Below are 23,949 nucleotides of genomic sequence, written 5' to 3'. Positions count from 1 at the left end.
AAACATTTTTTTCAAACTAAAAATGTGGGGTATTTATATATAACCCTTACAAAATGAAAAGACCAAACAAATATATCATTTTTATTTAGTTAATAGAAATAATTATAGTTTGCGTAATTTCAAATACATATTTTATAATTAATCAATTAGTTTAGCAGGTACTTCAACCGAAAATAAAAAGTCGTTCGTCTCAAGCTCTTTAACACAACTGAACCTCGTCTTTGTTACTCTGTAGTTTGCAGGTTCATTCTTCCAATGTGTCGCAATGTTTTACTTTCCAGACGAAGCTTCTTTATCCGAAGAAAAGCAGAAATCTAAAGATTGGTCTGGCTATTCTCTTATTGTGGTGAGTTATCACAGATAATACAGGATAATTAAGTTCAAAATTAAGAATACTCGTCACGTAGTATTTCGGCAACTTTGTTTAGCCTCTTAAATACAAACTTATATTTATGTGTTCTTTTCACTTTGCATCAATAATCTTTACAATTTTCTTTTTTCCATCATGCGAGTCAATTTCTTATGGAGATGATACATAAAAATCAGTATACGAATGCAGCAAAATTAGTGTTTATGATGATATTTTTTTTCTCCCGTTTCTAATTTATTACAATTGTTTTATTGTCTGGGAAGAGTCTTTCTCTTGTAGTGCCCTATTAATTTAACACACACACCGGTCCGATTTCCACTCATTTATTTAAGAGAATGACTCTCCTCTGACACAATGAAATATGCTTCAACACACGGATTCAAGTAAAGAATCTTGCAAACCAAATACAAAAACGAAATACAATTAATTTCTCAAATTTTAAATCAAATTTTCACTTCACAATATAAAGTTGTCATTACGGTATCTTTGTTCCATACTCTTGAAAATAGCTAAAACAAGGAAAAGTTGTGATGTTTTGTTTTAATTTCAATTTGTATTCATCAACAAAGTGATTCAAAGTCTTAAGTAAGCCTAAGTAAATTTCCAGCTTTACATAATTATCCCGATGATTGACCACATAATGGTCCAAAGTATGGTATTAGATGGAGTATCAATTCCGTCATAAAGCTCACTGATTGTTCGAATACATAATAGATCTATTGGTAATTCTTCAATTGACAATTGGCACAATATTATACAGGAATAACCCTGAACTTTTGTTTCTCTCGTTCAACAATATGTCATCTAGTTTTTGTGAATTCATATTCCAGTCCGCGACACTCGGTTTTGCACAACTTCGTAGCTGCAGCTCCTAATATCATCAAGTTCACTTGTTGCTGGAATTTTGGTATAGCTGTCTCTCAAAGTCCCATGCCACATGCAGGAAAGAAAGAGAGAGAGACTTTTTTGTCATATTATAGTTCTATTATCTTTCGTACAAATTTAACTATTAAATATCCCAATTCATTCTCATGTCATTAACTTACTTGTATAAACAAAACTTTATGAGTTAACACTTATTGTAGAGACACAAATGGATGTACATGATGTCTTTTTCCTCACTAAGAATTGCTCTCTTCTCTACTAACATATTTTGCATCAGTGACCAGTCAGTACATGGGGGCTAGTGGAAAACATGCTGACACCTTATTAAAAGGCAGGATCTGTGAGTTTTGCATCACAACCTTGTCCTAAATCATTTATTTTCTCGACAATACTTGGGTGACAGGGAATTCAGGAAAGACTAAATTGATAAAATATTCCAACTTAGGCATGGGATGAGGACAGAATGGCCTAATGTTCATCGATGAGGTAGGAAACAAAATTCAAGGTGAGACAGAAGGGCCCTGTTTCATTTTTAGTTCATGTCATCAGTATAGCAATGTCACTTGTGTAATGAACCCAATACAAAACCCTAATAAGATGGATGAAACAGTTCACAATAGATGTATTTAATCAATTGCCTATCTTCTACTTAGTGTTCATCAAGGGTTGTAAAAAATTAATTGCAATATATTGGTCCAATTAATTGATTGGAGTTGTACTACCAATTAAATAATTGATTGCTATCATGTCAATTAATTGCAACATTGTCTGCGAAAGTTTTTCAAATGGCTCATACCTCATTCAACGTTCAATTGGCAAATACAGCATTCTATTATTATTTGAGGTATTGTGTTCATGCTTTGTTCTGACTGCTGAGAATAATTCCCACATTGTGTTGTGCTTGGGAATTAACTGTTGTTTATGTTGTCAAGTGTTGATGCTTGATTTGGACTGCTGCGAATGATTCACATTCTATCATGCTTGGAAATTGGCTATTGTATTATGTTGTCAAATAACCGCTGTCAAATGTTGACGTTTGGTTAGGAATGCCGAGAATGATTCACCCCATCTGTCGTGTTTGGGAATTGGCTGTTGTGTATGTTGTCTAATAATCTCTGAGTGATTCTTAGTTCTGACTGCCGAGAATGATTCACACATTCTGTCTTCAAGTCATTAAATTGTAACTTTGCCTGCAACACGGTTCTATCTTTAATTTCACTCCAACATATTAACTGAATCAGAATTTCGTCAGTGGAGTGGCGAAATATTATCATCATCATCATTGTTTAACGTCTGTTCTCCATGCTGGCATGGGTTGGACGGTTTGACTGAGGTCTGGAGAGGCAGCAGCTGCACCAGGCTCCAATCTGATCTGGCAGTGTTTCTACAGCTGGATGCCCTTCTTAATGTCAACCACTCCGAGAGTGTAGCGGGTGCTTTTTACATGCCACCAGCATAGCCAGTCAGGTGGGCCTGGCATTGATCACATTCAGATAATGCTTTTTACGTGCCACTGGCACTAGAGCCAGTCAGGGGGTACTGGCATCAGCCATGTCCAGATGGTGATTTTTATGTGCCACTGGCACAGGAGCTAGTCAGGGGCCACTGGCTGCAGCTATGATATTGGTTTTACTTGACTCAACAGGTTTTCTCAAGCATATCATATCGCCCAATGCATCTGAGGTACTCTTAACTAGGCCAGACATGCGTTGTTGCGAACTCACTTTAGTTGCTCAGTCTTCTCAATCACAACATATCTCCAAAGGTCTCAGTCATCTGTCATTGTCTCTGTGAGGCCCAATGTTCGAAGGTCACGCTTCACCACCTCATCCCATGTCTTCCTGGGTCTACCTCTTCCACAGTTAGGGAGTGGTACTTCCTCACACAGCTGTCCTGGCGAAATATCTTCTATTTTAAACTATGGCAAAATATCTTTTATTCTAAACTAACCCATGCCACATGAAACCAGCAAACCGTCAGAAAATATTTGAACCAAACAGACTGAACATATATGGGAATGCAAGTGTGGAAAACAGTTGACCCAGTAAAAAGCAACTGGATGGACAAATCTTACGAATCATATAAAAACCAGCATCCAGAGTATTCTACTATACGAGCAACAGGACAACCATCTTTATCAAGTTTTCTTTCACCGAGAAGTAGTTTGGTCAGTCGCTCAGCCTTAAATGTTTATGGATGGATTGAATGGGTGTGTGTTGGTTTAAAACCATTTTCCTTTACTGAAGCCCCACTGACTCATAAATACCCAAACTTGGGAAGTATGACAAATGTGACCATAAAGAAATACATAGAGAAACTTACTCAAGAGATGGAAAAAAAATATCTGAACTTCCAAGTAAATTTTCTTTGGTAATCAACAGTTGAACTAAGGGTTTGATACATTTCATTGGACTTTTTGCATCTTATTTGTGCAATTATCAAAATTACTATTGTATTGTTTTGCTGACATTTTCGCCAGTGGTAAGTGAAACATCATTTTAATTGTGCTACGCATTTGAGAAACTCTTTCAACTAAAGACCTTTATTTTATTTGTTTTTCAACTACTGTACAATGTAGAGTATGCATGTTGTTTGTTCCCTATTCTAAATCAATAAAATTGAACTTTGAATGTTTTCTGATAATGAAGTTTTTTGAAACTACAAGACATGCCTTTTATTTTCCTCTCACCTTGGCTCTTGTCTAAATTGAAGCTAACACTCCAAAATATATGGTGTTTTTGCATTCGGCAAAATAATTGACAATTAATTGCAGTAATTGATTGGCCTGCATCCCAATTTAAAATTAATTGATTGGAAAGGTTCCAATCAATTATTTACAACCCCTGGTATTTATTTTGATTTATGTCTTGAATTTATGTATGAATATATATCACTGGGCAATCCTAAATAAATGTATGAAATTATACATTAATCGTCTTAATGATACATCAATGGATGTTAGAAAATCACCCTTTCCTGTTCCTCTAAATTTATCTATCTCTGCCCACACATTCGTAAGAAGAGTAGCAGCTCAATGACCAGGCACATTTTCATGAAAATACTTTTTAGTCTTCTTGTTCTTTACCATCTAAGAAGCAGTGTTCATCCATCAATCCATCTAGGTCTGACATGTTTGTAATGAAAAGAAATTAAGCTCAGTAAAAACAGAAAAATAAACAGTGTAAGAGAACCTGCATGTATTTTTATTTTGGATGCTAAACACGAAGATCTTTGTTTTCCTGTCAAATTTGTGGTGGTGGAATAGAAATTACAGATAGTATAACTCGTGTTAGAAAAATGATTGAACTACAAGGCAGAAGTAAACAAATCATTAAAATTTGGTAATACTGCATTCCTGACCTTCAGACAAACTGATTAGGCAACATGATTTCACTTCCTGCTGATATTAAGACAGACATGTCATCATTAGTATTTTATGTCTGCAGTCTATGCTGACATGGATTGGACAGTTTGGGGAGACCATATCTAGTTCATTTGGGCCTGGTTTCTATGGTTGGATGCCCTTCCTAACACTAACCACTTTTCATGCCACCAACACTGGAGATGTGTTTGTGGTCTTCCATTAAATTTGTAATTTAGTATTATTAATATTATGACTCACTGCAACCGCTTTGCACTACAGATAGAAGTGGCAGAGTCTCAGCCTTAGACTAGTGATTCTCTCTCTCTCTCTTTTATTTAAAAAATTCTTTTTACCTATAGGCCCCTTTGATTACTATTCTATTCAGGTGGACCCCCATAGCCATTCAGTGTTTAAAAACTAGTTTTATAGATGCTTCTTTCAAAATTCCTACTATGTAGGCTGAACTATGTAAAATGTCAGAGAAAGAAACCTAGCTGCTTCTTGCAATAAATATTGGGTTGGCAACTAGGTTCCCACCGATTTTTTTTAAAATTTAAATTTTTTTGAAAGGTTTAATAGAAAATAAAAACTAATTAATCAATAATGTATTCACCCTCGTTGTTTACAACTTCTTCCCAACGTTCAACAGGATTTTCAATACTTCGTTGGTAGAATTCACCTGATTTCGATTTGAAAAACTGATCCAATCAAACTCTCCACACATAGCATTTGAAAGAGATCGAAAGAGGTGGAAATCTGTTGGTGCCAAATCAGGAGAGTATGGTGGGTGTCGCAGCACTTCCCAGCCATGCGTTTGAATGACTTCCTTGGTCATATTGGCGATATGAGGATGGGTGTTGTCATGCAGCAGAAGAATTCCATGCTGCCCGTTAGGTCTTTTCTGTTGAACATAGAGTTCCGCATTGATTCCATTCAAGCAATTCATAACGGATAAGCCCTTCCAGTCCCACCATACATACAACATTGTTTTACACAGATGAAGATCTTGTTTCACATACGATGTCACTTGTTTACCAGGGCTAAGCCATTTGTTGTCACTTAAAGCATGCAGAACCCACACTCCATATTTCTAAACCTTTCCCATCGAGTGAAGACGCTTCTCTATAGCAGTGTGGGAGCATTCCATTTTCTCTGCCAGTTCCCTTGTCATTTGACAAGTGCAAATGTTGGTTTAATTGCTCTTCATCGAACTCAACTAGACGACCAGAACAAGGTGCGTCTTTGAGGTCAAAATTAGAACCTTGATTAAAAGCAAAAAGGAGGTGTCGAAAATGCTCGTTTTTCTTAACTTGACATTCCATTTTTATGATCTGAAAATAAACAAAAATTAACTAGAAAAAAAAACAAAATAAATTCCAAAATGATTAAAAAATAGAATTCTCGAAAAAAATAGATTCCAAAATTTAAAAAAACAGCAGGAACTTAGTTGCCAACCCAATACATCCAGAGCAACATTTTTTCATGGACCCTTAATATACTACTTTGGATCCCCTATTTACTATTTTGTTTGCATGGACCCTGGTTCAGAACCACTGGTTTAAGCTAAAAGATCTATGGTAGAATTAAAGTGCCAAAGGAGTCAACTTTGCCTTTCAGTCATCCAAGGTCAATAAATACCAGTTAAGTCAATTAGGTTGTCAATACTCACCCACCGGCATATACAAAAAAAAAAAGTGTCTATGCTATAAATTATTATTTGTTAAGAACTGATAAAGGCTTGCATTATTATGTCTTTTTTCATTCTAAGTTTAAATATCACTGGGATCAGTTATTTTACCTCTCCCTTTTTCTGGGGTTAAAATAAAGTCAAGTACTGGCATTGGACAGAACCACTTGCTTCTCCTCGTTCCCATCACCAAATTTGTGGTCTTGTACCAGTGTTTTATCATTGTCCTCAATCAACTACAATTTGCACTTGTGTTGGGTATAATGACAGTCACTCTACATAGCTTGTGTGACATTGATTCAACATGGAGTCTTTCTGAGATAATTATACCTGCACATCAAATACAATTGGTTTTAAAAGAGTCTTCATCTAACTTGTATATCTCTGCAAGCAACAGGCAATACAATGCCAGAAATTAAAAAAGTATTATTTATTATGATTATTATTCTTATCTTGTTTATGTTTATTATTCCTATTTATAAATTAAAATACTGTTTAAACCTGATCAAATATATTGTCACAAATTTTTTTTAACATAATTACATGTAGTATTTCAGTAGAGACAAAAGTAACATTGAACTTATGAATATTTGGACTTAAAAATTCTAGGATCCTATCTTGTTCATAAGTAGGGGAGTACCTGTAATTAAATGTTGTAAACCAAGCTAAATTTTGGTAATTTTTTTGGTTATTTCAGGCTGCAGTATCAGTGGGCAATGTTGGTCAGCTAACAACAGACTTAGTTGTTTCAACTTTAGAAATGACTAAAACTGGATATATTTATGATGAAAGCCTTTTACCCGTAGTTGGTAACCATCCTTACACTGCAGTTAACAGTTCTTCCTGTTCATTAATGACAGGGTGTGAAGGTAATGTTTTCATTCTCATATCTTGTTGGAATCATATTTGTTTCTTAAGTCCTCCCTGTTTGATAACGTACCAGTGCCATTGAGTCAACTCTATCCCTTTGCTCTTCAAAAATGTTTTAAAAACCCTATTTTTCAGGAAAGGAAACTATTATTGTTATCCAGTGAATGGCATTGATCTTTATGTAGTATAATACAATTGGTAGTGGTGTAGAAATTTTGTGCTTAACTCAAAGTGTTTCAGTCACTGGTGTGTAGTGGGGTTGTACAACTGGGATCTTGTTTTAGCATATTTTAAATAAGAATTTTCTAACAATCATTCAGTAGTTCAGTATAAGATGTAAAAAATATATGGCCCAATGATAGTTCAAGGAAAACACAGATGGTAGATCAGATCTTAAAAGGGTATCTTTTGGAAAAAATTATACACAACTGTTTTAGAAGTGGATAAGGTATTGCACTTTCAATATGCTGGCCCTTGAGTTCAAATTTGTTGTAGAAGTTTCACATGTATTTGAGCAGAGAACTTAATCCTGCATTTACTTAACTGGGAGTGTTATTTGCAATAGATTGCAATCCTCTCAACTATAATAAATATTTATCTAACTATCATTTAACACCACAGAACTAAAGCTAAGCACCAGCTCATGTACACCTTCCTGTCCTTATGGCCTTTATGTCTGTTATAAACGAGTATATTGTAGTAAGTTCTTTCAGTAAGAAATGCATACGGCTTGGATTGCAATAAGTCAGGAAATCTTCTGGTTGTGACAGAGTTTCAGAAGAAGGGAACCTATTGTAGTAGTAGTAAAAACAAAAAGAGTCAAAGTAAATAGAGCATGACAATAAATCAGGGATTTTTCTTTATTCAGATTCTTGATTTCTTTTTTCAGTGTATGAATGTGAGGAAAAGAAACTTGTAGTTTTACTTCAACGAGCACCATTTGCTAAAGTAAGTTATTTCATTATCTTGGTTTTAAATTTTGTCACAAGGCCAATAATTTCAGGAGAGCGGGTAAGTCAACTAAATTGACCCTGGTCTTCAACTGGTATTTATTTCATCAACTTTGAAAGGATGAAAGACAAAGTTGACCATGGCAGAATTTGAACTCAGAATGTAAAGACAGATGAAATGCTGTTAAGCATTTTGCCTGGTGTGCTGACAGTTCCACCAGCTCATCATCTGAAGTTATTTTATTATATCGAGCATTGAGCCTCATGGAGGCAAAGTGGCTGAGTTCCTGGGCTGCATGGAAGCAAAGTGGCTGAGTTCCTGGGCTGCATGGAAGCAAAGTGGCTGAGTTCCTGGGCTGCATGGAAGCAAAGTGGCTGAGTTTCTTTCGTGTGTTGGACCTCACAGACGTGAGGTGGCTGAATTCCTTTTGAATGGGTCCCACAAAGGTGAGGTGGCTGAGTTCCTTTCGAGTGTTGAGCTTCACGGAGACAATGAACAAGACCTCTAGCATTATGACCTGCTTGAGAAGAAGACTCATCAAGCCAAGCAAAATCGTGTTCGTGGCAGATAACGGTGTCACGCAAATGGCACCCATGCCAGTGGCACGTAAAAGCACCCATTACACTCTTGGAGTGGTTGGCATTAGGAAGAGCATCCAGCCGTAGAAAAACATGCCAAATCAGACTGGTTCCTTGCGCAGCATGCCAGCCCAGTTAAACTGTCCAACACATGCCAGCATGTACAATGGATGTTAGATGATGATGATGATTGCCAAATTTTCAAAATTAATTACTCTTTATTTCCTATTCTATATCATTCATTGTACTAATGGTGTTAGATAAATTGATGTAATATTATGAAACTATGAAAGAAATGATTTTTTGTGTAATTCTGTGAGGGGTTACTACAGTCAGCATAACATCAAGACCAGGTGTGGCTAGTTTGAATAAATAGCCTTGTCTGGTGGTAGACAGACTGGACTTCTAGAATAGTAATTTATTGAAACAGTTTTTGCTAAACTTTTGTAATTTACTTACATCTTCCCTATTTTTACAATATATTTAGATATCGACTAAAATGGTTTCCTTTTATTCTTTGTAACAAGGGCAAGCAATCGGGATACCGTAAACGCTTAGTTCAATGGATTAAAGAGCAAATGTTTGGCCAAGTTATCATTTTAACAAGTAGTTCAGCACATGAACGTCTTGATGTTCAACTACATGGGTAAGTAACACACACGTCATTTCTCTGTTATGGCATTAACCCTTTAGCATTTAAACTGGCCATATCTGGCCAAAATAGTCTTTTACGTTCACCTCTTTCATGTTCAAACCAGCCAGATCAGGCCACTCACAACTACCCTACACTGCCAATCTGAAAATCAACAATCACATTATGTTAATCTCAAAGTCCTGAGATAAAGCATGATTAATTCAAAACAATGTGAATAAATAAGCATTACATTTGAATAGGGTTTGTTATTGCTATTTAGTCCTAGAGTAATTCTGGTCGAGCTGACTTATAGTCAAATGTATTTAGTCAGAACCATTCCAATAATTACTTAATGTATCCTTTCTTTATTTAAGACATTAGGGTGTGATTTGTAACAGATTTGGTTGCTATTTGTTGCAGGTTGAATGTCAACAGAGGGGCTCCCTTGAATGTTTGATCTGATTATTCACAATTAATTTGTATTTTTATCCTAGAACACATATTTATGTATTTTGTTTCTTTTTTGTCCCCGCAACATCGCTTGACAATTGATGCTGGTGTGTTTATTTCCCTGTAACTTAGCAGTTTGGTAAAAGAGTCCGATGAACAAGTACTAGGCTTACAAAGAATAAGTCCTGGGGTTGATTTGCTTGACTAAAGGCGGTGCTCCAGCGTGGCCAGTCATATGACTGAAACAAATAAAAGAATATATATATATATATATATATAAAGCAGTTGTATACTGTCAACTTAATGTGACAGTCCCCATAAGGGAATCATACTGGTACTATTTAACCCTAGGAAGCTGGACCGCTTCCTATCAACCTTGACACATTTCCTGTGTCCTTATATTTGTGAGGGGGAGACAAGCACCTCCACCAGCCTAGTCTGCATTCAAGGACATGTTTCTGAGTCATTGCTCGTCATCAGCCTGAAGTAGCAAGACCAGCTGGCTGAAGATGTCTGTCAACCCCTCGCAAATATATATATATTTCTAGTGAAAACACATTCACTGATTACAAAAATTAGGAATGATCTAATTATAAATCTCACAGAGAGAATTAAGCAGCAGTGTTATGATAAAGCAGTTGCATACTGTCAACTTAATGTGACAGTCAAATACTGCTGCTATTTAGCCCTACGAAGCTGGACCACTTCCTATCAGCCTTGACACATTTCCTGTGTCCTTATATTTGCTTGTCTCCCCCTCGCAAATATAAGGAAACCTCCCTTTTGTACTGGAACCTCTCTCAGCAACCCCTCTTCTTTACCCCTGTAGAATCATCCACATTGCTGCAATACAAAGGCTGTAGCTTCTTACTTTGCACCAAAAGAAAATAAAACTAAATGTGACTATGCGGTACTTAGTATTATTCCTTAGTTAATCAATTAGCCAATTAACTATCTTTATTTTATTTGTTTATTTAACTTGTCTTTTCATGGTGGCAATTGCCAGGGCATGCCCTCAAGGTATGGAGGTCATAATATACGCAGCCAGGTATTGCCAAGGTGTGAGTAGAGAATGGGGATTGCAGTGAGAACCTGGGTATAAAGAGTGGATGGAAGAAAGCAGTGATATAGTGAGCAGGGCCGAGGGCAGGGATGGGGAGTGGGAGATACTCATAGTATATGAAGATAAAGATGCAGTGTAGAAGAAGAGATGTAGTTTGGTTTCTTGGGGTAGGATGTGTAAAAATTTATTATTACATGTGGGTGGGACACAAAGTTTCTAGCACTGAGTTTTGCTGACATGAGTGGGTCTTCTCTAGAACCTCATATCACCAGACATCTCGATCCATTGTCATTTCCTCTGTGAGCTCCAACATGCCTAGATCAGTCCTCACCACTTCATCCCATGTTTTCCTGGGTTTCCCTCTTCCACTGGTACCATCCACTTTCAGTGACAGGCACATTTTTATAGAGCTGTCTTTACTCATATACATCACATATCCAAACCAACGCATTCTCCTTTCCTGCATGACATTTGATTCCTTTTATGCCCAACTTTTCTCTCAACACAGTTGTGCTTTGTTGTTCATACACATTGATGTTGCACATCCAATTGAGCATACTACCTTCATTTATCTCCAGTCTGCACTTGTCTTCTGCATTCAGAGGTCATGTCTCACTACCATGGAGTATAGCCGTTCATACATAAGCATCATACAATCTACCCTTTTTCTCCAAGAGAGAGTCTTTTTGTTGCTAACAGAGGTAATAGTTCTCTTAAATTCCTCCATTCCTCTGTCCTGTTCTTATTTTAAACTATCTGCAACCTCAAGGGAGCCACCTGGGCATTTGAAAGTGTCTAAGTCCTGCATGCTCTTAGTGCTTACTTTTCCTGCACATCTTCCATACATGTAAGTGACCTTATCTGTTAATCTACCTGTGATTCCACTGCATTTCTTATGTTTCCATAGCTTACACTGAAGTCAGTAAACGGAATTACTTCCACTCCTTTCCTACATATTGAGCAGGGACATTTACCTGACAGAAAGAGAGCCTGACCTGCTTTCTTGCTAACAAGAACTTAGGTCTTTGCTAGGTTAACTTTAAGGCCCTTTTGATTCCAGGTTTTGTGATGTAGATACACACACACACACACACACATACACACGGGGACACACACACACAGACAGATAGATAGGTAGATATACATACAAACATACACACAGATATAGTTATGGTATATTTTGTTATATGCCCAATTGCTTCTAAAGTAAGCTAAAAGTAATGGCTGTAAAATGTCCAACCATACCCCTTCTTGTTGACTCCAATCTTTTCAATTATATACATACATATATATATATATATTGGGTTAGCAAGAAAGTAATTTCGTTTTTTGTGAATAGAGTTATGATGTTTTTGAGTGACATTGACAAAAGTCATTCAAAAACATCATAACTCTATTCGCAAAAAACGAAATTACTTTCTTGCTAACCCAATATATATATATATATGTATGTATGTATATAATTGAAAAGATTGGAGTCAACAAGAAGTGGTATGGTTGGACATTTTACAGCCATTACTTTAAGCTTACTTTAGAAGCAATTGGGCATAATTTTGTTTACAGCTGTTAGTTCAGTGTCAGTTTTAACATGGAGTGCAAAAACAAATATTTTTGCCATATTTTGCTTTTTTATTTCCATAAAATCAAGAAAGCTGCTGAGGCTCACAAAGAGATATATGAAGTTTATGGTGTTGATTGCTTCACAAAACGTACATGTCAGAAACGGTTTTAAAAATTCTGTTTTGGAGATCTTTCACTCAAAGATAATCAACATTCTGGTTGACTGACTGAAGTTGATGATGACTGAATCAAAGCCATAGTTGAATCGATTGTCATATCACTGTGTGAGAGATTGCAGAGAGGTTAAATGTATCACGCACAACAATTGGAAATCACTTAAAATGTCTTGGATTCATTAAGAAGCTTGATATTTGAGTTCCCCATAAATTGAAAGAGATTCACTTAACACAATGAACCATTATTTGCAATATGCATCTCAGATGCAATGAAATCAATTTTTTTTTTTTTTTAAATTGGCAAATTGTAAAGGAATTGTGGCAAATCATAAAGGAATTGTGTTCTGCCATGACAACACTAGACCACACATGTCTTTGCTAACTCATGGAAAATTATTGGAGCTTGGTTGGTAAGTGATGTCATATCTACCATATAGCCCTGACCTTGCACCATCAGATTACCATTTATTTTGAAGTTTGCAAAATTTTTTGAATGGTAAAACTTTCAATAATGATGATGACCTGAATTCGCACTTGCTTCAGTTTTGGTCTGATAATGACCAGAAAGCTCATGAAGTTGCCAGAAAGATGGCAAAAGGTCATTGAACAAAATGGAAAATATATAATGTATGAAAAAATATGACTTATATTTCACACTAAAAAATTGAAATTACTTTCTTGCCAACCCAGTATATATATATATATATATATATATATATATATATCATCATCATCATCATTTAACATCCGCTTTCCATGCTGGCATGGGTTGGATGGTTTGACAGGAGCTGGTTTGTTTTGGCATGCTTTTTGCAGCTGGATGCCCTTCCTAACATCAACAACCATGCTGAGTGGACTGAGTACTTTTTATATGGCACCAGCATAGGCAAGCTCAATTTTGGCATAGTTTTTATAGCCCTTCCAAATGCCAACCACTTTACAGTGTGGACTTTAGGGATACAGGCGATGCAGTGAACGGAAAACAGGGGTGGGAATGTTGTTAGTGATGAATATCAGTTTGGGAAAAGTGAAGGAAATGCAAGTGGATCAGGGAGGAGAAAAGAAGGGGTACACACACACACACACACACACACACACATATATAAAAATTTTTTACTTTTTCCTTCTCTTCCAGTTCACAATTTCGGTTTCTCTTGTCACCTGGTCAAGAATCAACAGTTGGAGACTTTCTACAGAACAAGCTAAAGTGGAAACCGTTAGAAAAAAGGCCTTGTTTCCCAGCACCTTCTGCTATCGAAAGTGAATCCAACAGGGACCAGAATATGGTATCTATTTATATTCCTGGTGGAGGAATTGCTAAAACCCTTTTTACTGATTGGTAAGCATATTTTTATACAATAGCTTCTAAAACTAATTTTGCCTGTGTGGAAATTGTATATTTAACATTTATGATTATCTGTTTTGAATAATCCTTAAAATTAGGAACCTGTGTGAGTTGTTGTGCCCCATAACAAATATATTGAACTCAAGTGGCCCAGTCCACCTAGCTTTAAATAAGCACCATTTGAATGTACAGTTCATCACTAAGTATCAGTTTGTTGTTGCTTAACCCTTGACTAACTGAGCAAATCTATGCTCAAAGTCATTGCAGACATGATCATCTCAGCCTTCTCTCAGGCATTGCATGTCTAAGATTACTTTCCCTATTGCATGTCTAAGGTAAAGTAATGATTGTCCCTCCTTTTCAAGACATTTAAGACAGTAGGATATAAGATAAGGGAGATTAGTTGCTATTTCTAGCAGGTTAAACATCAGCCAACCATGCCTCCTTTTGAGATGTGGGTGTGATTTGAAGGAAATTTGATTGCTGCATCTGGCAGTTCAGATGACAGCATACAGGCTCCCTCAATGATTTATCAGTTGAGCAAGAGACTCTTTATTTTATTTTAAAATGATAGCATCAGTAGTACTTTCCAGTGATGTAAACTGAGTGATTGTATTGCCTAGATTTCCATATTGATTGAAGTCTTGTGAATGGTTATGAGTTTTGGTAAATCTTGCTTGATAGTCTATTTTGCCCCATTGATTTGGCTAATAAAGCTTCTTGTATAAGTAAAGTCATCTACATAGTCCAGTAGCTTGCTGCTGTCAATGATAGGTGCAGTTGTTGGAGTTTATGCACATGTTTTTGAGGTATTGATGTTAAGACCTGTTTGCATTACATAGTTGCTTAACCTATCAGTTTTCTTCTGTAAATAATCTATTTGAGAAAATGATTATCCAGTCCTTGTTGGAGTCAAGATTTTCTAGATGGGAGCAAATGACCCCTGGTGGTCACTGCTAATATGGTATTATAGTATTATACATGATCCAGTTTATGATAACTAGGAAGGGGATGATGGAGAAAGCTGGTGTGTTATATGAAAAAAGACATGAATATAATCAATGCTTTTCACAATGGGTACCCAAAGAAAATCTGTTTCATTTTTTGGGCCAACAAATTGTTAAATGAGGAGCTGTATTGTAGAGCTGGTTGCAGTTGAGTGCTCCTTGAAGTAAAATGCAAGTGGCTCAGAACAGGATACCAAAAGTAGTATTAAGAGAACACCAGCTTGAAAGCAAAAGCCTAGATGGTCAAAAAACACCTGGCTGACAACAATTGAAAGGGAGGTGAGAAAAACTGCACAGAGAATTGCTAAGGACATCAAATTATATCAAATTGTCAAAGCCTTATTTCCCATCTGGAAAAAAGAGTATTAATGATACTTATGATAATAACGGTTGCAAATTTTGTTTGGTCAGCAATTTTGGGTTAGGGTTAAGTTGATTATATCAACCCCATAATAATGTTTTCAAATTTTGGCACAAAGCCAGGGAGCTCAGGGTAGGGATTAGGTCAATTACCTTGACCCCAGTGCTCAACGGGTACTTATTTTATCAACCCCAAAAGGATGAAAGAGGCAAAGTCAACCTCAGTGGAATTTGAACTCAGATGGACAAAATGCTCCTAAGCATTTTGCCCAGTGTGCTAATGATTCTGCTTGCTCACCACTTATCAACTCCATCATCATCATCATCGTTTAACGTCCGTTTTCAATGCTGGCATGGGCTGGATGGTTTGAATGGGGACTGGCTGCACTAGGCTGCATCAGGCTCCAATCTGATCTGGCAAGGTTTCTACAGCTGGATGCCCTTCCTAATACCAACCACTCTGATAGTGTAATGGGTGCTTTTTACATGCTACCAGCATGGGAGCCAGTCAGGATGGGGCAGGGAGTGCGACTGGCATCGACCACATTCAGATAATATTTTTACGTGCCACTGGCATGTAATGAGTACCATGCTTGAATGGTACTTATTACATACCACCAGCATGGGTGCCAGTCAGGTGGCACTGGCATCAGCCACAACTACAATTTCCATTTTGATTTCGATCTTGAAATTTAATTGGTTTCCTTCAGTAAAGCTGACTAGTGCTACTCATACAACATTCACTCAGCATTTGATATGAGTATGGCTCTTCATTTTCCATATTGTGACAACTATAGCATAAAATGTAGATGATTGAGTGAATGTAGTGTCAGACAAACAGCCAAGAGAATCATGGTTTTGTATTGTGTTATTAGTGTTGTTGTGTTTGTGGTCAAGGCTCTTGATTTCAAATGGCTTAGTTAACTTGGTTGTAAATAGGTACTGTAAAATTGGAGCAACAACACTGTGATTTATGACAAACAGCAATATGGTCACTTGATCTGTTAGAAATACCTGACAAATCTCTTCTAAAGCAACATCCTACCATCTTAAAAAGAAAGAGGTCAGATCAAATAAATTTATCTAGAGTATACAGTTTTAAGGCCTTTTATTATATGTTTACTCGATCAAGGTTAACACAGGGCTAAACAATACCAACAGCACTGTATACTTCATTAGGTATAACAGCTAAATTGTCTCATTAGATATAACCTAGAGATGTCACTATCTTCCCTAGCAATAAATAATTCACATAGACAGAACATTCCTCATGGTATTCAAGCCTACAAAAGTTAAAAAATTGAAACCTATGAAGGAATTTAAAAAATATACAATTGCAAGATCTTTTCCTCGCAAGTTATTTGGTGACCCTACCTGGTTGCATCCAGTCCACACTGTAAAGTGGTTGGTGTTTGGAAGGGCATCCAGCTGTAAAAACCATGCCAAAAATGTCCACACCAGTTCTGGTGCCACATAAAAAGCACTCAGTCCACTCTAAGGTGGTTAGTGTAAAAACCCAACCAAAGCAGACAGTGAAGTGTGGTGCAGTCTTCTGTCTAGCCAGCCCCTGTCAAGCCATGGAAAATATGCCAACATGGAAAATAGATGTTAAATGATGATGATAATGACAGTGTGCAGAAAATATCATGCATATAACATGAAGAATAGTTTCAGTACAATAGACTTAGATAGCAAATTAGCACAGTTGTTAATGTGTTGCGCCTTGCCGTATTTGTTCCAACTCTCTGCACCCTCAGGTCAAATCCAATTAAAATCAGCTAAGGCAGTGGCTTGAGGAAATTATTTAAGTATCAAACAAGATCTTTTTTATCATCTAGTTTAATACCACTATCTAGTCCTTGAGTGCTCTTTAGCAGCATTCATTCTGTTGCAATTATTGAAGCCAGTTTCTGGTTTGAAGAGAACTTCCCTGCTTCATTCTAATCTCAATGGCTCTGAAAAAGTAAAGGTAGTGCCCCCTCTTCTCCATTACTAATCAGTATTTTAAATACAAAAACATAACACTGCACATACTAAAGGCACACAGTTGCAGTTGATTGTTCAGTGAAAGTGTGCAATAATGATAATAATAATAATTGTTTCAAAATTTTGCACAATTTTAGGGGAAGTGGGCAAGTCATAAAGTACCACTCAAGTATTGGGATTGATGTATTACATCTATCTCAGTACTTGACTGGTACTTTATTTTACTGACACTGAAAGGATGAAAGGCAAATTTGCCCTAGCAGGATTTGAATTCAGAATGTAAAGAGCTGGAACAAACGCCACAAGTCATTTAATCCATTACTCATGATTCTTCTACTTCACCACACTTGGCTGATGACGGTTGTGGTGGTGGCAGCAATGATTTAGACATAAGGCCAGCAATTTTGAGGGAAAGGATACCACTGACCCCAGTTTTTAACTGGTACTTTATCTTACTGTCCCAGAAGAATGAAAGGCAAAGCTGACCTCATCAGGATTTGAACTCAGAATATAATAAGTTGGAACAGCTACTACCATGCTCTAATGATTTTTCTATTCCACCAACTATGGATGATGAGGAGAATGACAATACCTCTTCTTAATTGCTGCATCCCTAACAACAAATGACACACTATTTCTCAAAGAAAAAGAAATTATCCAAATATAAAGGATCTTAAAATGTGGAGGTTGCGCACAAGAAACAATTTCCATTAATAATTGATGCCTTGGAAATGATAAAAGAAAATCCAGAATGACATGCAAACAAATACATAGCATAACCCCAGTACTTACAAATATTCACAACTTACAGAACTTAGATACTACATACATATCACACAAGAGTACTTTCAATGCAACAGAAACAACAAAACCAAAATAAAAACCACATGTATCCAAGCTGTACAGAGTGTGCTTTGCAATGCAGTGAAAGCATGCAATAAAAATAAGTCAACTAAATAATAATAATTTTTTTTCTTTTGTATATTGAAGCTGTGATGCTGAGATTCCTGTTAGTGTTCTACTGTTGTTCTGTGCTGAAGGGGATAATGCCTGGCATGCTAAGTATCTAGCAACAATTCTCAATCAATGGATGAATTTAGTACCAATGCCAATGGTAAGTACATACATATAATCATGCATGGAGACATTAAGTGAGCCTCTACATGGTTGCTTGACTTGTTAGAAATAGCAGCCAAATCTTTTTGAAATTACTTTCTACTCTCTTAAACAAAAAAGAAGGGCATATTGGATAATATAATTTTAAATATACAAAAAAGAAAAAGAAAAGAAAAGGAATGCCTTTGACTACAGGTTTGCTTATGAGGGGCTCAACAGTGGTATATATATTTGTGTATTTTACTTGATATAACATGCATTTGTGAACAGTAGTGTTGTTGATTATGTTTCTTTCAATTTCCAATCACTGGTTCACTACATTTTCGATGGTAGAATAAATACCACAAAACATTGATTTACTGGTAATTTCTCACTGCCAGTATACACATCATATATATCATCATCATCATCGTTTAACGTCCGCTTTCCATGCTAGCATGGGTTGGACGATTTGACTGAGGACTGGTGCAACCGGATGGCTACACCAGGCTCCAGTCTGATTTGGCAGAGTTTCTACAGCTATCTATATTGTCCATCTGTCTGTTCATCAATCCACATACAGGCACAGGTATGGCTGTGTGGTTAAGAAGACCACTTTACAACCATGTGGTTTCAGGTTTAGCCCCACTGTGCTGTACCTTTGGTGTTTGTCATTTTTATTGCATATTTGCACTGCATTACGTTTGGAGTGAAATTGGTAGACAGAGACTGTGCAAAGCCTGTTATATGTGTGTGTGTGTAACTTGATGGTATGCTGTAACACCTTATCACTATCATTGTCTCTCTTTTTCCAACTGGGGTTGCCTTGGATCTCATCTACTGCAAGACACCTGTTCCTGTCCTATCACCCTCTCATTACTAGACATGACACTACCATTCTCAATACTACACCCCTATTCAAATGAGGGGCTTTTCTTGAAAGTTACTGAGTGACCTCATTAGTGCCAGTACCATGAAAAAAGTACCCAGTATACTCTGTAAAATGGTTGGCATCCAGTTGTAGAAACCATGCCAAAGCAAACTATGGAGCCTGATGCAATCCTTGGACTCATTGATTTCTGTCAAACCACCCAAACCACTTTACAGGTTGTAGAGTCAGCACAAATGTTAAAAATTTCACTCTTTTGTCACTTTGTATGGCAAACAGTTATGAATGGGGAGGATGTGTTTTAATTTTATTATATTGATCTTTGATGTACACTTTTAAGCAGTTTACTTTTGAGTTTCTTGGAAATAAGATGGAAATAAAAAGTACACACATTGAAGTACTTTTTTTTATCTACTTTACTTATTTTTCGATCACATTGTTTACATAGATGTACTCGTATACAAAATGTAACTTTCAGTGTTGGCTCCAAAATTCTATTGAAAATCTATAGATATAACTTAAAAGTGATTGTATTGTACTACTAACACAAAAGTATTGACCTTTAATATACTTGATAGTATATTGTGGTTGCAAAATAAAATACAGTCTCCCTACCAACAATTAACTTCACAGAGTGTCCTTGGTGTATTTTCTCATGGCACCAACATGACTGAAGAGACCTCACAACCTTATTTTTCTGTTCTTATACAGTCTGTACAGGGTTCACTTTTACATGGCACCAAAAGCTGGAGAACTCTTGCTCTCCAATCAATCTAGAAGGAGCAGTTGGGTGAGGTTTTCCATCATAGCACCAGAGACAGAGTACCTTGTATGCAGTATATGTAAAGACTAAAACTTAGATATCAACTAATTCAATAAAAAGCTGTTAATTTATTTTAATGTTTAATCTTACCATATATTATTTATGAGTTTTAATCTAGGTATCATTATTTTTATAATTTTATAAATATTAATATTATTATGAGGTAGCAAGCTGACAGAATTGTTGGCATGCCAGACAAATTGCATAGTGACATTTTGTCTGACTTTATGTCCCGAGTTCTAATTCCACCAAGGTTAACTTTGCCTTTCATTCTTTAATGTTTAATTTGAGTACTGGGGTTGATGTAATTGACTTACAAGTTTCGGGCCTTGTGCCTATAGTAAAAAGGATAATTATAAGGTTATAAGCTGGCTGAATCATTAGTATGTCAGACAGAATGCTTTGTAGCATTTCTTGTGGCTCTTTATGTTCTGAGTTCAAAACCTGACACAGTCAGACTTTCCTTACGTCCTTTCAAAGTATCAATCAAATACTGGGATCAATGTAATCAACTAACCCCTTCACCTTAAAATTGCTGACCTTGTGCCAAACTTTGGAACATCATTTGTTTGTTTTTATACCTACATGAAATTGATGAGGGATCAAGGATTCCCTGAGAGAGTTGATGGCTAAAAAGCTTGGGAATTTCTGGTTCAGATAGACTGTTCTTGAAACTTGATGGATATATTCTTGGCTTTTGTTTTCTGGGCCTAAACACCATCTGTAACATTTCTCATTGATCAATGTATTCACCAACAACAGTAAATACAACAATGAATGTAATGATAATAATAACACTGCTGGCAAATTGCAATTATGTTGATAGTGACAATTAGAGTGTCTATGAGATTGCTTGGCCTACTATAAATAGCTGCTAAATCTCCCTCAAATCACACACTACTATCTTGGGAAAGGGAAGAACACAATACATATCCCTAAAAAGACAGAATGATCATGGTTGGAATGCCTTTGATCATAGATTTGTTAAGTAACAACAGACAAAACTTAAACAGGAATGAAATGATCCAGCTAGGGATGCAAGAATAGCTGTATGTTGATTGATTCAACTAAGGCTTTGTGATTGAAATTTGGTTGATAAAATCTGTTTAAAAGACCGATGGAAGAACCGTTTGTGGTTGTCCTGGCTTAAGCTGTTGCAAACATCCTGGTTAGTCTCAGCTCTCAGAATAATTATCTTCTTTCTTCTCCCTGTTTTCAAAGACCTTGAAAAGTATCATGAGTGTTCTTTCTCCTTTGACTGAACAATGGAACCTTTATGTGATAGTCAATGAAATCTCCATCAAATCATGCTTATATATTTGCTTTACTTGCTAGAAATAACAGCCAATTCTATGAAATCACATCATCATTAAAAATCATGAAAAACAGTTAAGTCAGAGATAAATAAGCTGAAGAGATGGATTAGTTATGGCTGAGCTAGGACTAAACAACAAACAGAATACACTGGATAATGTTGTCTTAGAAACACTATATCTGGATAAAAATGACTAGCTGCAATACTCTTGATCATATGTCTGCTTAATCAAAAATGACATGAATCGAAACAACAGAAATAGTGATAAGAACTACAGCAATAATAATTGTGGAGCAGCATGATGGAGAAAAAGAACAACCTGTTTACAAACATTATGGAAAAACAAGATAATATTCAATAGTCAATGAGTGAGCCTCTATATAGCTGCTTGGCTATTAGAAATACACTTTACTATAAAAAGAAAGAAGGTGGGATTCATTAGTTAATTTAATATTAGATACTGTAGACTTGAAAAAAGATGGTCAGAATGTTTTATAGGTCTACTTGATCAGAGCTTATCTGGTGTTAAATAGCAGTCAACCAATCATTATAATATTGTTTCACACGTATTTTTCAAGCCTAACTGTTTTTAATTTTCTCATTTCAGTCTCCAAACTTACTATTGCCATCAGATATCTGGAAAATTCCCCCATCATGGAGACTCACATTTGGAAATACATTTGACCAAACTCTGTTCCATTGACCAGAAATATTTTTGCTTGAAAGACTTAAATAAATTATCTTATTGTCACCATTCTACATTAATTTCATTCTATTCATCATAGAAACATTTCCATCCAATAATTTCTCTTCCAAACTTATAAAAAGTAATAAAATAAAAATTATTAATTTTTCTTCTTTCTTAAGAAATTATGTTGTTAGAAGACTAAAGAATATTGACCAGATGATAAACATTGTTCTCTGAGATTTTTTTTTTTTTTTTTTACACCATGCTTAAGTCGATTCCTGTATATTATCAATTTATGTGTTTTGTAATGCTGGCATAGGTCAAATGAATTGTCACAGTCTAAATTACTTTTTCTCTTGTAGTTACTGCCCTTCTGCATGGGTTAGGAACTTGTATCTCACTAATTCATTCCATTTTGAGTTTACGTTCTATGGTTGGATGCTCTTCTTAATGACAACTACTTTACAGAATGTAGTGGGTGTATTTTATTATGTAAATAGCACTTGAGGGTTTTCTTGTCTCAGGCAAGACTAAAGAGCCCTCTTTAATCTGTTGTCTTCTTTCATATATCAACTACTTTACAGATTGTATGGGGTGCATCTTATTGTTGAACTAACACTAGTGATGATGACTCTGATGGTCCAAGGCAGCATGACTAGGAAATGAAGAGGAGAGAGGGAGACAGTGCCAGGATAAGAAGGTGAGAGAAAAGAAAAGATAGAAGAGACTCAGACAGTTTTATGTTGGTAACTACAATGCATATTTTTTCTGATAAAAGCCAATATTATATAGAAAACCATAGACACTTTTCCAACAAAATCACCAGTACCTATAAGAAAATAAGCTTTACGACTCTCCATATTATTAATTTAGAAGCAAATGAAGTAGCTGCCAGCCAGTAAATAAATGATAATGTAGAAATTTAAAATTCAACCCTTCTAGTAAATCTAATGATAAATTGCAATATATTAATATAAACTCCATCTCTCAATAATCCTTAGAAAGCTACTTATAAATATTAGTAAGCCCATGTCTAGCTTATCCTTTGATATACTGCTTATTATTACAATGACACATTAAAAGATATTATATATAAGACCACGCTATAATACTAAGAAACAAAAGCAGTATATTATATACTCTTCCGTATAGCTTAAATAAAGGCACTGCTTCAATTGCTAGTATGAAGAAAAAGAAAGAAGTTCAGTACAAACAGGCAGAACTCTTCTCTATATAATTTCAGTAACCTTTCAAAAGTATTAATTTACTGAGCTAAAGTCTTAGCAATAAAAATCTTTTAAAAGAAGATTCTTGCAGCATATATACACATTCACTCAGAAGTTGCCTCATTATCCAAATATACCTGAACCTTTAAAGGATGTAAATTACGTTTCATTGGTCCCTCTACATTAATGTTAATACTCATAATATATAACTGTAGAAACCATATCAAACAATTGGAATGTATGGACAAGATGTCTATGAAGGAAGTTGCCTAGGATTTTTTAGCCTAGTTTCAGACAAATTCTGTTGCTCAATAATATGCACCATATACATACTTCCTGGGGTACATAATCATCCCTTTGCCACCTCTTCAATCCAGAACTCTCTGGTATACATCCTGGTTAACCTCATCATTACTGGTTAACCACATCATTAGTGGGTTTGAACCCACAGTAAAGATGTGGAAAGGAAACTTGGTTTCGATTACCCTGGGAACATTATGCAGGCTGACTGCTAGCTACCTGTTATTCTGCTTGTTGTATACCTTGCTCTGGCAAAAGTATTTTTCCTCTGAGAAAAACGTTTGGTTCCAGTGGGATCTTCAACTTGTTCAGTAGCTTCTTTGCCTT

General features: G+C 36.0%; 1 protein-coding gene across 1 annotated transcript; it reads left to right on the top strand.

Annotated features, from left to right (window-relative positions):
- Positions 1 to 5: 5 nt before the first annotated feature.
- On the top strand, positions 6 to 22,262 carry LOC106870864 (proteasome assembly chaperone 2). Its single transcript, XM_014917098.3, has 7 exons — positions 6 to 346; positions 7,004 to 7,175; positions 8,066 to 8,124; positions 9,233 to 9,351; positions 13,724 to 13,927; positions 18,277 to 18,400; positions 22,016 to 22,262. Exons 1-7 carry the CDS (start codon positions 266 to 268, stop codon positions 22,109 to 22,111), a joined length of 855 nt encoding a protein of 284 aa, XP_014772584.1. The 5' UTR covers positions 6 to 265; the 3' UTR covers positions 22,112 to 22,262.
- Positions 22,263 to 23,949: the final 1,687 nt, after the last annotated feature.

Source organism: Octopus bimaculoides, chromosome 6 (assembly GCF_046866305.1).
Source record: "Octopus bimaculoides isolate indiv1 chromosome 6, ASM4686630v1, whole genome shotgun sequence".
Lineage (NCBI taxonomy): Eukaryota > Metazoa > Mollusca > Cephalopoda > Octopoda > Octopodidae > Octopus > Octopus bimaculoides.
The sequence above is the reverse complement of the archived record's forward strand: the minus strand, read 5'-3'. Positions and strand labels throughout refer to the sequence as shown.